The sequence below is a fragment of the Lates calcarifer genome, unplaced genomic scaffold (genome assembly GCF_001640805.2).
Source record: "Lates calcarifer isolate ASB-BC8 unplaced genomic scaffold, TLL_Latcal_v3 _unitig_1364_quiver_856, whole genome shotgun sequence".
Classification (NCBI taxonomy): Eukaryota; Metazoa; Chordata; class Actinopteri; family Centropomidae; genus Lates; species Lates calcarifer.
In genome coordinates, this window is record NW_026115471.1 from 39,042 (window position 1) to 51,441 (window position 12,400).

Genomic DNA, 12,400 nt, shown 5'->3' on the forward strand with positions numbered 1-12,400 from the left:
GTTTTATCCAACATTAGTAATTACCTTTGGCATTTTAATGTAACAAGCATCACTAAGACGGCGGGAAGGTATACCGAGGTGCAACAAAGATTTATTTAAAAAATGACAAGATATAACTCTTCTTGTAACCCTGCAATGTCTCTCTGAGATTTTTTCTGTACTCCCCAAGGGGCTTAAATAACACAATATTGTGTTAGACCATATGAGATCAATTTGTGTGACAGAATCTTTTTGATCAGAGCTGACTCAGTACATCATATCTACATCTTATCAAAGATCAGAACGACAGACATCTGTGTTATCATTATTTATTTGTGTTTGACTTTCTGAACCATAGAGGGGTCACTCACCTGGACCTGAGTCAGACTGGGTCTGAAGTATCCTCAGTGTAAATGGGGATCAGGTAGAGTCCTCTGCTGGTCCCTGATGAAACTGGACCTGAACCTGGATCTGTACAGACCATCTCACCTCAGATGAGTCCAGATGTTTATTTCTGAGAAGAAAACAGAAAAATCAGAACAGTGCTGCTCGTTCTACTGAAGACTTTCTCAGTCTTTACTTTACTATGAAACATTAGAAAACAGTAGAAACAAGTTTCTCCAAGGTTCAAGGCAACAAATCCCAACAGGTTCTTTACAGAGTAAACATGAGAGGAGGACAGAGTAGAACAAAAAGGAATTTTGCAGAAGTTGGAAAAAAACCAATAAAGCAGAAAAAGAAAACTTTCTAAAAGCTTTTAAAGCAGTTTTAGGTTTGATTCCCTCAACACTGTCTGATCACTACAGCTGCTGATGAACATACTGAACATGATCAATGGATCCTGGATTAAAATCTGTGATTAAGAAGAAAAGTCTGTGAACAAACAAGTCTTTAGGTGGCACTCTACGACGAGATGACCTCCTCTTCCTCTTTGGTTAAATGAGCGGTCAGTGAAATATGACTCAGTGGAGACATCCAGTGGCAGCTGCAGGAAACTACAACAACATCAGTAAAAAGGTTTTTGCAGTTAGAGCAACATTAATAAAAGACAGTTTGTCATATGAGGCTTTTTTGTGAAAAAGCCTGAATTAAATGAATCAATAACAATGAACAGTAGAATGAAGACTGATGAAGGGGCACTAAGTGTTGATCTTGAATGTTTAAGACTTGAACTTTTATTGGACTTGTCTAAAGTGGTCCTGACTACAGCTCTGTTTGGTGTAATGATTGTCATATAATAAAAAGAAACTCCACCTTCTCCTAGTACTTTAATTACTGTTAAAGCCTTCAGAGACAAGTCAATCAGATGTTTTCACTCCTTAAACTTTCAGGTGAGGGAGAAGACACAGCAGCTGCTGACTGCACAGATTGCTGCTGATTTGTTTGGCAGGTTAAACCTGTTGGTTCAGTTGTCTGTGCAGTACCTTTTAGAGATGGAACCATCAGATGTGACATTTCAGCCTGTGATAAAGAAGCTAGAAAAGAACAGAACAACTAACAACAACATTAACTATGTTTTCAACATGGAGGGAAAAAATACAAACCTTAGTCAAACTTGCTAATATCACAATCAAAAACTGTTTGAAACTTGTACGTACATGTTGTGATCATTTATTTTGGCCACAACAACAGTTTGGATTGAAGGGAGGCGTTCATACAGTAAACATACAACCCTCACATCCTCATTTGTATCATGAGAATAACCTGCTCTGTCAAACCAGAGGGAGTAGTTTTGGAAAGCAGCCAAAGTCTCTAACAGATTCAGAGCTTCACTGATGACTCTGCCTCCTCTACATGACAGAAAGAGCTCAGATCCATAAGAGGACTGTTTAAAGCCATCAAACAACCCAACCAGAAACATTCAAGCATGAACTACTCCATCATATAGTGGAGGTCCTGAGCTTCATGTTGAGGGACAGGAGTATGTATGAGAGAAACTGTTCAGTTCACTGATCCTCAGCAAAGGTTTTCTGTTTAAGTCCCTGCAATAAACACAGGTTAAATGTGCCCACAGCTGGTACTGTTAAACTGCATGATGTGGCTGGACCTCACAGTATAGTGCTGGTCCATTTGCTTCCTGAATTTACAGTGTATCTGTGTGTGATGTTTAACAAACAAACCTTAACATCTGTCCTGCTGTGGTAAACAGCCAGCTGAAGACTCTGTATCACTGATCGTCTCAACTCTTCAACCTGGAACAAAATGTTTCTTAGAGAAAAGCTGCAGAAGCTTTAATGATCCAGTTTTCAGTCTAATACCTAATAATACGCAGTAGCTCTAGTTTAACAGCAGAGTAGGTTCACTGCTGAGTAAATTCATTTAATCAGACAGTACTGTTCCTGAATATGAGCCTTGACCTCCTCTACATTTACTTGTTTTGATTTCAGATGATCTTTGATTTTACTTTGTTTTACTGACTGCACTGTTCAACCTTAAATTAAACAAAAATGCCAGAATTAGACATTTTTAAAAGTAAAATTCCTGTCTCTAATATAAAGTGCTGAATCCCCTGGATTAAACCTGTTGAAAATAATCTTTTTACAAACCAGCCTGTGCCTCTGTTGATGTTCCTGTTGTCGACATGACAGGCACCACCAGTTTATATGTCTGTGTTTATGAAATTTAGAACAGAAAAGGTGAACTGATGTTTATACTGTGAATTTTCTATATGTATTACTTCTTAGCTTATATTGCATATTCTATTTTATACTGCATATTCTATTTTATACTGCATATTCTATTTTATACTTAGTTAGTTATTTATTCTGTAATTGGCTTGCACCGGGACCAGAGTATCCTATTTCCTTTCACCTCATGTTCACATGTGTTGGAATGACAATAAAGCTCCTTGAATCCTTGAATGTTTCAGTAGAGAAACAGACTGGAACAGTTTCTATATTCAGTATTTCAGGATCATGGTAGAAATCCCTTGTATAGTAGGTATTTTCTGGTTTATCTGAACATCAACATCTGCCTCCTGTGTCAGTGACAAGGTAACAAACCTTTTTAACTTTACAGTTACAGACACATTACATTACCATAGAGGACAAACACAAAGGTTGTATCTCATGTTCAGTTAAGTCTTATTAAACCACATGAGTATGAATCATGTGTCTATCAGTTCTTTAAGAATTTGACCAAACTTTCTTAAACTCTGTCTTCAAACACAAAATGCTGCAGGTTTGACTCAACAATAAAAAATTGACCTTTTGTTTCAGAACAAAGTCGGTCTGTTTGTGGAAACACTTCAAACTGTAATGTATGAATCCAAAATGTTAATAAATTAAACCATGTTTTCCTCGACTCGTCCTTTTCACTTGATGATTCATCAGATCTCACTGAGGGAATGCAGATAAAGAAACTTCACAAACATTTAACAGCTTTAATTTCATTCTTGTTCCTTTTTAATAAAGTGTGTGTATTAAATACTGAAGATTTAAATCTGGTTAAATTTGATGGCATTAATTTATATATTTGATATATTTACCTGTGGCTGCCTTTATATTGACTCATGTTGTTTTGCTTTCACTCAGTCTGACACCAGTATTAATGTGACACAGACTGAGGAGGTGGAGGTGGAGGTGTCCTCACTGAGCTCCGCCTCCTGCAGAGAATAAAAACACTGCAGCTGCTGCGTCTCAGCACTTTGATTCTTTTCCTCACCTCGACTAGTTTCACCTGTTTTTATGATGGGTGACTCATTCATCATAGCGATAGACTTTGGCACTGCTTACAGTGGATATGCCTTTAGTTTGACACCCAAAGAGGAACAAATTGATCCTTTTTTGAAGCGCTGGGGAAAAGAGCTCGGACTGGACACCCCAAAAACTCCAACCTGCATTCTGTTCAGTGAAGAAGAAGAATTTCTCAAGTTTGGTTATGAAGCCAAAACCACATACACCAACATGTGTGGAGGAGAAGCAAGAAAACTCTTCTTTGAAGCCTTCAAGATGGCCCTTTATGGCACAGTAAGTGAAAATGTGGGGTGGGCAGTTTGGCTCCTCAGTGGCTCAGAGTTTGATGGTCACTGTGATACATTCACCAGTTTACCTGCAATAAACATAAGCTGTTAAAATATCTAGGTTACATGTAAAAATTAAAACTAACGTCAATTGGCAGACACTCAACAGAGATGTGATGATTAAAGCTGCAAATGGAAAGTCAATGAAGGCCTTGAAGGTTTTCACTGAAGCTTTACGATACCTGAAGGAAGACGCACTAGAAACCATCGCAGCAAACACAGAGGGGAGGAGGTTTATTGCATCTGACTTCACCTGGGTGCTGACTGTACCTGCGATCTGGGATCCTTCAGCTAAACAGTTCATGAGAGAAGCTGCAACTCAGGTAACCACAATTTCTGTAGAGAGCACTGACGTTATGACACGTTCAAAGAACTGATTAATTTTCCTTTTACTTCCAGGCTGGTATTGTGACCAAAGGAACAGAGGACAAGTTGGTCATTGCACTGGAACCAGAGGCAGCTTCAGTCTGGTATAAGAAGCTCCCAGCTGAAGGTTTTATAACACAGAACCATGGAGGAGACTCACTGGAGCACTCTCCAGGAACACAATACATTGTTGTCGACTGTGGAGGTACTGTATGTGGTATTGTTGAAAATTATTCACATGTAATCTTCAAAACCAAGTTGTAGTGGTTTATCTATAGTCTACTTAGACTTTATTCATTTATTCATTACTTAAAACATTGTTTATCCATCAAACCATGAATCAAGACCGATTGACAACATTCTTAGCTGGGCCTCAGACATCCACTGACTCCAAACATTTAATAAGAATATTAATTAGTTGCCATCAGTGACAGATTCTAGGTCTGTCACACTATTGTTTGTACAGATTCTGTCATGACTCAGATTTAATCACTTCCTTTGTTTTGCAGATGAAACTATTGACATAACTGTCCATGAGGTTCTGGATGGAGGAGCCCTGAAGGAGCTGCACAAGGCCTCTGGAAATGATCTGGGTGGACAAACTGTGGACAAGAAATTCAAAGAGTTCCTCAGAGAAATCTTCTGTCATGGTGTCTGGGATGAGTATGAAAGTAACTATCCCAGTGAGGTTCAGAAAATGATGTATGATTTTGCAGTTCTCAAACAAGAAGATGAAGATGTTCAGATCATCTGCCCATTTAACCTGGGAACAATAGCTCAGAGAAGACAGGAAATAGAAAAGTTCTTTGAAACTGTGGAAGGTGCATCCTGGAATGACATATCAATCAAAATCTCCAAAGAGAAAATGAAGTCTTTCTTCATTGAGTCTCTGAACGGCATCACCAAGAGTCTCAGAGAAATCTTGAACAAAGACTTGAGTGTTGAGTTCATCCTGTTAGTGGGGGGGTACGCTGAAAGCAAAATTCTGCGTCAACATATCATCAGTCAGTTTGGTCGTCAGTGTAAAGTTCTGTGTCCATTTAGGCCTCAAGAAGCAGTATTGAAAGGAGCTGTGATGATTGGAAGAAACCCAGAGGTGGTGGCATCTTGGAGAAGTGCCTTTACTAATAGGACTGATATCTGTCCAAGGTCCAAACATAAGGCAGACAAGAAACCCATGACTAAAAATGGAGAGGGGGGTGATGAAACTGCCTGCTTCAGTAACTGGAAGAAAACAGAGGTGGCGGCATCTCAGAAAAGTGCCTTTACCTACGGGGTTAATACCACTGAGAGGTTTGATGAGTCCAGGCATAAGGCAGACAAGAAATACACAAGCACAGATGAAGAGAGGTGTAAGGATGTTTTTATGAAACTAGTGGAGATTGATGAGGCTGTGTGTTGGGACAAATCCAGAGAGTACATCTTTTTTCCAGCAGAAGAAGATCAGAGGTGTATGGAGTTTAGATTTTTTAAAACAGACAAAAAAAATCCCATCTATGTGGATGAGCATGGAGTGGATGAAATTGGCTCATTCGTCATTGGCATGCCCGACACTACACGTGGCATGAGTCGTCAGATCAAACTGGAAATCAGGTTTAGTTCCACAGAAATGACAGTGACTGCTATCACCATGGATTCCAGGTCAACTACATCAATAAAGCTTGATTTCAAAACAAGTAGATCCATCAGGAATCGTAGACAGTGGTGAGTAACAGGCAGAAGTTGAATCATACAGTGTTAGATTCACTGGAACTGACTAAAATGGAAGAATCGTGATGATCACCTGTTTTAAACACATTTAATGATCTGGACTCCCTTAATTGAAATAAGAGAGGAGTTTCATTGTCAGTACAATTTCAGTTTTTACTTTTAATGCTGATCATTTACATTTCTGAGGCCTGACAAACTGTTAGTGTTATTTTTTACGTTGTGCAGCTGAGGTGACTTCCTCTGAGTTAAATCTGGTTTTGTGGTGACACCTAGTGGCAGCTGCAGGACACTACACCTTCAGTAAATACAGATCCACATAGAGTGAAATTCCATCCATACATTATCTATACCACTTTTCGGTCGGGGGGGCTGGAGTCTATCCCAGCTGACACAAGAGGCAGGGTAAAAATATCAGGCTTGAAAATATTGAGCTCTGTTCTACTGACTCTTAGATTTAAAAAAATATATATATATAAATATATTTGGTCTTTTAGAGTTTGAACTGAAATATGAAATTATTCACCAGTTTGTTGTATTAGTGCCTAAAACTTCCTGTATATAAAATGAAAATAGGATAATTCACTTCATCATGATTCTTTATCTTGAGATCTTTTTCTATCGTTTCTTTGTACAGATTCATCACATTTGATCATTTTAAGTAAAACATATCCTCAGTCTCTCAGTATATTTTAGATTCATTCTGACGTTTGTTTTAAATCTAAGAAAATGACTCTTTCTGATACAGATTTTTCATGTGCTCCACTGAGGTTTTTATGATTTATCATTAACAATGTTTAGAAGAACCTGAATGAGAAACAGTGAAAATGTCTGACACAGGTTCACAAACTCAGGAGGATTTTTTCCTGTTTTTCCAAAGACCACTGAAAAAAACTCCACAAATATTCTCATTTCATCAATTTCATTGATGAAAAATCTCTTCTGAACAAATGATGTGATAAACTCAAACACAGAAAAAGTTTTTATTCAGTTGTCTCAGGATTTAAACTGAAGGTTTTTGTGCCAATGTTTTTCTTTATTTCTCTTTTTTTTGTAGTTTGTTGGTCGTCTGTGTTTTTCTAATGGACCTTTAGTCTCACAATAATGACGAACTGAACTGTTTGTTTTAAATAATAAAAATGAATATTTGTTGTTTTTATTTCTAAAACCTTCATTCATGTTTCTCCATGTGCTCATTAACTGTAATTGTACAGACGTTTGATCAGCAGCAGGTCTGATGTTTAATTTACAGAGAAGCAATGTGATAGATCTCCATCCTGATCAGTGATCAGGTGATCAGTGTGTTTCCAGGTGTGTGGTGTTTGTACCTGTAGTGTTGCAGAGTGTCCAGCAGGGGGCAGAGCAGCACCGTGGAAACACCAGCCGCTTGTTTTAAACCACAGAGACAGAAAAGTGAAAACAGAGTGAACGACCTTCATCAGTCACATTCACAGTTCTGTCTTTATGTTTCAGCTGTTTGACTCTGTAAGGTTGACTCTGTTTACACTGTAAAAAATTACCTGATCTCCTGATTGATCCAAACCGACATCAGCTGGTGACAAGGTGACTTCAACATCTGGAAACCAAACAGATGTGCAGTCAGTTTCTGAACAGCAGGTTGACGTTACAACACAGTAACACAAAACAGACAGAACCAGTGGATGGTTCAGAGTCATCACTGAGACTGACCACAGTTATTTTAACCATGAGGCTTCACAGCTTGTTGCTCCTCAACAAGTAAAACACGACTGTGGATTCTGGTTTGAATCGTCTCAAACTGTACGGATCGATCGAACTGGTCTCTCTGAACCACACCACTGACAGCTCAGTAAAGTCTCCATCTATCTCTTCTTTACTGCTCATCTATTGCTGCTTTATCTCTGAATGATCTGTTTCATGTGGTTTAAGTCAAACACAGTCCTGAGCACAGAGGCCACCTCAGACAACACATGTACCACTAACACAAACCCACAGTGAGTAACAGCAGCAGAGAGTGAAACCATTCAACGAACTGACTGAAAATAAAACTCAACGATTCACATGGATTCAGAACCGTGTTAGTTTTGTTTGTGTTTAGATCAGCTGGTGAACACAGCTGAGGTTATCCAGGCCTGTAGGGGGAGCTGTGGAGCAGTTTCAGCTGTCAGACCGGGGTCCTGCCAGTGTTCATCCAGAAACCTTCCTGTCCATTAAAACACTGGTTCAGGCTGTAGATCAACAAGACATGTGACATGTTTGTTTCACAGTGACAGAGAAACTAAACGATCTTTGTTAATGTGCAGACCTGAATCAGCAGGAAGCTTCAATGGGCTGCAGTCGAATAGTGAAATAAATCTCCTTTTCTAAACACTTCTCCTCGACCTCGATGGAAAACACTGAGGTGAAGGAGAACTGGACTCAGGAAAAAGACTTTTTATTTTAAACCAACTCTACAAGATGAAGACCTGTACAGAGACAAACTGCTGTAGCTCCAGTTCAGTCAGGTTTAACCATCAGTTACTGACAGGAAACAACAACACTAACAAACAGGACTAACATGAGGGATAATATAGAGAAACATGAGCCATTAAATTCATGATTTAGTGAAACCACATCTCTTCGTATAATATTCAGTTGTGATTAAATGAACCGTTTATCGTGACGACTCCTGACTGGATCTGACAGAAGAAATCTGGAGCTCAGCCAATCAGGAAAACAGGAGCTCTGTTGTTTCTACATGTTTGTGGATCTGCTGCTGCTGCAAGGAATCATGGGACGTCATTCTCTCCTTTGGTAAAGGAAGCTCCAGTGTCTCCTCTGCTGAAGGAGACAAGAGAGGAGGCAGTGAAGCTCCTGCACATGTAGAGACCTGGACCATTTGTTCTTCCTGTGAGGAGCTGGTAGAGACAGGAAGTCAGGACCTCCAGGATCTGACCTTATCAGCCACCGTAGATGATTTAACGCTCTGCTACTGGTGGAGAATCTGAATCTAAAGATGTTTCGGTCTGAAAAATACCTGACGGATGTTCACGCGCTCATTAATCTTTTACCTTATTTATTTATTCTCAGTTCTCTAAGATAATTATATATTTATCATTATATAATTCTAATATACTTTCAGATCAGCTGTGGTGTGTTCTTTGAAATGTAGTTTACAGTTTTTCTATGGCGTTAAATGTGAGCAAGCAAACAAACAAATAAAGGGGCGGTCTGTAAATACAGTTTGTGTGGGGGGGTCAGTGATGTCAGTGATGATGTCACAGCTGTCGGTGATGATGTCACCAGGCGCTGTCCGTCAGCATTAACACAAACTCCTCTCTGAGCTCTTTTTTAATTTCATCCAGAAATGAAAAAAAAAAAACCCTTTTTCCTCTTTTTCATTTTCTGATTTCTCAAAGTGGCAAATTAACTTTGGCTTTGATCCCGAGGACTGAAAATCACCCCCCACCCCTTCTCCTCACCCTCCTCCCCCGTCATCAGAGAGAGACGAGGGGGAGACAGTTTATTAACCAGGAGCTGGGTGAGTGATGTTTTCACAGGGAGCTGCAGTCAGACTGTTTCTGTCCTGACGACCTGATTCACACCTGGATGGAAGTATGTGGACAGTCCAGTCCTGGTCTGGGTCTCTTAGTTCCACTGCAGAAAAATCTCCAGCAAGACCACTTCAGTGGTATTCGACGAGTCTGAGCTAAAACGTCCAGAAGACAAGTCCAGGTCAAAAAGGTCAGACAAGTCAAAACTCCCACGAGACCAGGACGAGTTACGAGAACGAACGAGTCCAACGAGCACAAAACATCCACGAGACCGAGTCCAGTCAGGGTCAAGACAACCTGAGGGTTCAGTCAGATCTCAACTGAAACCACCTGTCTGACTCTGATGGATTCAGGTCTTTGTGTCGTTGTTCACAGCTGGTTTGAAAAGATCAGGGTCTTTCTGAGAAACCCACAGCTGGCCTGATGTGTTCGCACAAACAGAGAAAAGAGACAGAAAGTGATGAGTGGTTTGGTGGGGGAGAGATGGGGAGGAGGGAGAGAGGAGGGGAGGAGGGGGGGTCTGTCTCTAAAATGAGCTTTCATGGTTTTTAATGAAGCTCGGAGGACTTAATCAAAGCCCTCTCTGAGCCCCCTGAGTGTCAGACTCTCTGTCCAACACTTCATTATTGCAGAGCGACAGTTTGAGGCTGGGTCACACATCCACTCCTTTTTTCTTTTTGATGGAAATCATCGACTCGTTCTGGTTTATTCTGGGGGAAGAAGAGGAGCTGCTGCTGCTGTTAACACTCGACCCTCTGATAGTGAACAGACGACTGTAGGAAGCAGAGCTCACGGTTTCAGGTGTCTGATCACACCTGTTGTTAAACCAGAGATGAAAGCAGCTGAAACACGTGAAAACAAATGAAGCGTCATGTAAAGTGAAATTCAAGTTGAAATGTGAGCTCTGAAAAGTCCATCTTTGCATTCTGGAACGTTCTTCCATCATTTGATCGCAGAAGATTTAACATCGACATTCTGAATAATTTATATTCATTTCACTTCTCACCAACGACTTATTGGTTGAAAACTGTGACTGTGTCACCAATCAGATTCTTATAAACGGCTCCCAGTATAATTACTCGTGTACGGTAATGTGGTCTCAAATCAAACATGGCGTCAAAATCTCCTCCTGCTGCTCCACTCACTTCACTTAACAATGAACTTTTACTTTCCTGTGTTTCCTCCTGCTTCATGTGTCGTGTAAACTCAGACACCATCAGCTCCGTCCTCCTCCATCGGCCATCATCACCCTCACCAGCTGCTGATTCAAACTGAAGACACAGAAATAAAGAAACAGTGTTTGTCTTATGAGTCCTGATATTTGAATATGACATGTACAGTTAGCAAAGTGATATTTTTACACAAAGGTCAGATTTAAACTTGACCGGTCACAGTGAGTCCATCAGAGGAGGCGAATGTACGACTGAGAGAAGAAACTGACTTTAAATTTTTTAATGAACAACCTGTAAACCTTTCTGTTAATAATGTGATTTAAACACTGGATCTTAATTTCATTTACTTTTATATTTTTATCCTCAAAACGTGTCAAACTTGTGACACCAGAGGAGCTCTGCACAAACAGAATAATCCCTGAGTCAGGTCTAGTGTCAGCTGTCCGGCAGATTGACGGAGGGTCAGACTCGTCGTTGGAGGATGGAGAGGTCGAACTCTCTGCTGACCTGAGATCAGCAGTCTGCGGGTCCCACATGAGGCCGCAGGAAGTGACCTCAGCGACTGGCCCCTGTCCACTCTGCTGTCCAGGCTGGGCTGAAGGGCCATATGGCTAAACCTCCGTCCCCAGAGTCCTGTTCCATCATCCATCCATCCATCCATCAGCTCTCCTCCATATTCACCAGCCTGCACAGGAGGCCAGCAGACTCATCTCAGATTTATGAGCCCCCCCCCAGCCCCTCCTCCTGAACTGGAACATCCCCCCCGGCTGCGACATGGACGGCATGTTTGTCTGTTTGGTTTATTGTGCCAGGTTCCTCAATTAGTCCAAAGATCCCTGATGGTCTCGAGGCCTAGGAGGAAGGCTGCCGGGATAGTCGGTCCTGCTGCTTTGCTTCTCACTCTGCCGCCTCATTATCATCTCATCCTGATTCCAAGTCCACGTCCTAACACCGTCACCCTGTCCAACACGTCCGATAACACGCGACCCACACAGATACTCTGCCCTGTAGACGGGTCTCAGTTTGGTTTTTATCGTCTCTGCTCGTCTGTTTTGTCTCTAAAAGTCTTCAGTCCTGAGTTTGACCTTTGAACCGACCGTAAACGAAGCTCTGTGTTAATGACCATGAGGTGTTCTCTCTGATGAAGGTTTTTTTTTATTCCTTGACGGCCAGATAATCAACCTGCGGCTCGGATCAGTCTGATAATCCCACGGAGGAAAATCTTTAATTTGTCCTCGCAGGCGCCCAAATTTTCCACTAAGTGTTTTTTAATCTGAGACGTGAACAGATGTTGGTCTGCTGTAAATCACTGCTGCTGTTCAGGAGCACTTTAGATCAGACAGAAAACAGTCAGCTCACGGTGACACACAGACCCACTTCAAGGCAAATGAACTCGTTTATACAACACGTCGTCCACCGGGAATCAACCAGAGCCTCAGCCTACCTCAAATACAAATCAACTTATTCCACTTATTCTATAAAAAAGACACAATGGAAAGTGAAATATTCTTCCTGCACCGGCTGATTACTTCCACCTGTTTTCAGACAAAGACCAAAGTGACTCGACAAGATGAAGCAGCAGCTGAATCAGGACAAAACCTAAAGAGAATTTTTATTTTAATTTCACTTCCATATGTTTATGT

At 40.8% G+C, this 12,400-nt stretch overlaps 1 protein-coding gene across 1 annotated transcript; it reads left to right on the top strand.

Moving 5' to 3' along the window:
* The first annotated feature begins 3,643 nt into the window (after nucleotides 1-3,643).
* LOC108888435 (heat shock 70 kDa protein 12A-like) lies at nucleotides 3,644-6,169 on the top strand. Its single transcript, XM_018684425.2, has 4 exons — nucleotides 3,644-3,947; nucleotides 4,099-4,323; nucleotides 4,400-4,571; nucleotides 4,876-6,169. The coding sequence occupies exons 1-4, from the start codon at nucleotides 3,666-3,668 to the stop codon at nucleotides 6,072-6,074; spliced, it is 1,878 nt and encodes a 625-aa protein (XP_018539941.1). The 5' UTR covers nucleotides 3,644-3,665; the 3' UTR covers nucleotides 6,075-6,169.
* The last annotated feature ends 6,231 nt before the right edge of the window (nucleotides 6,170-12,400 follow it).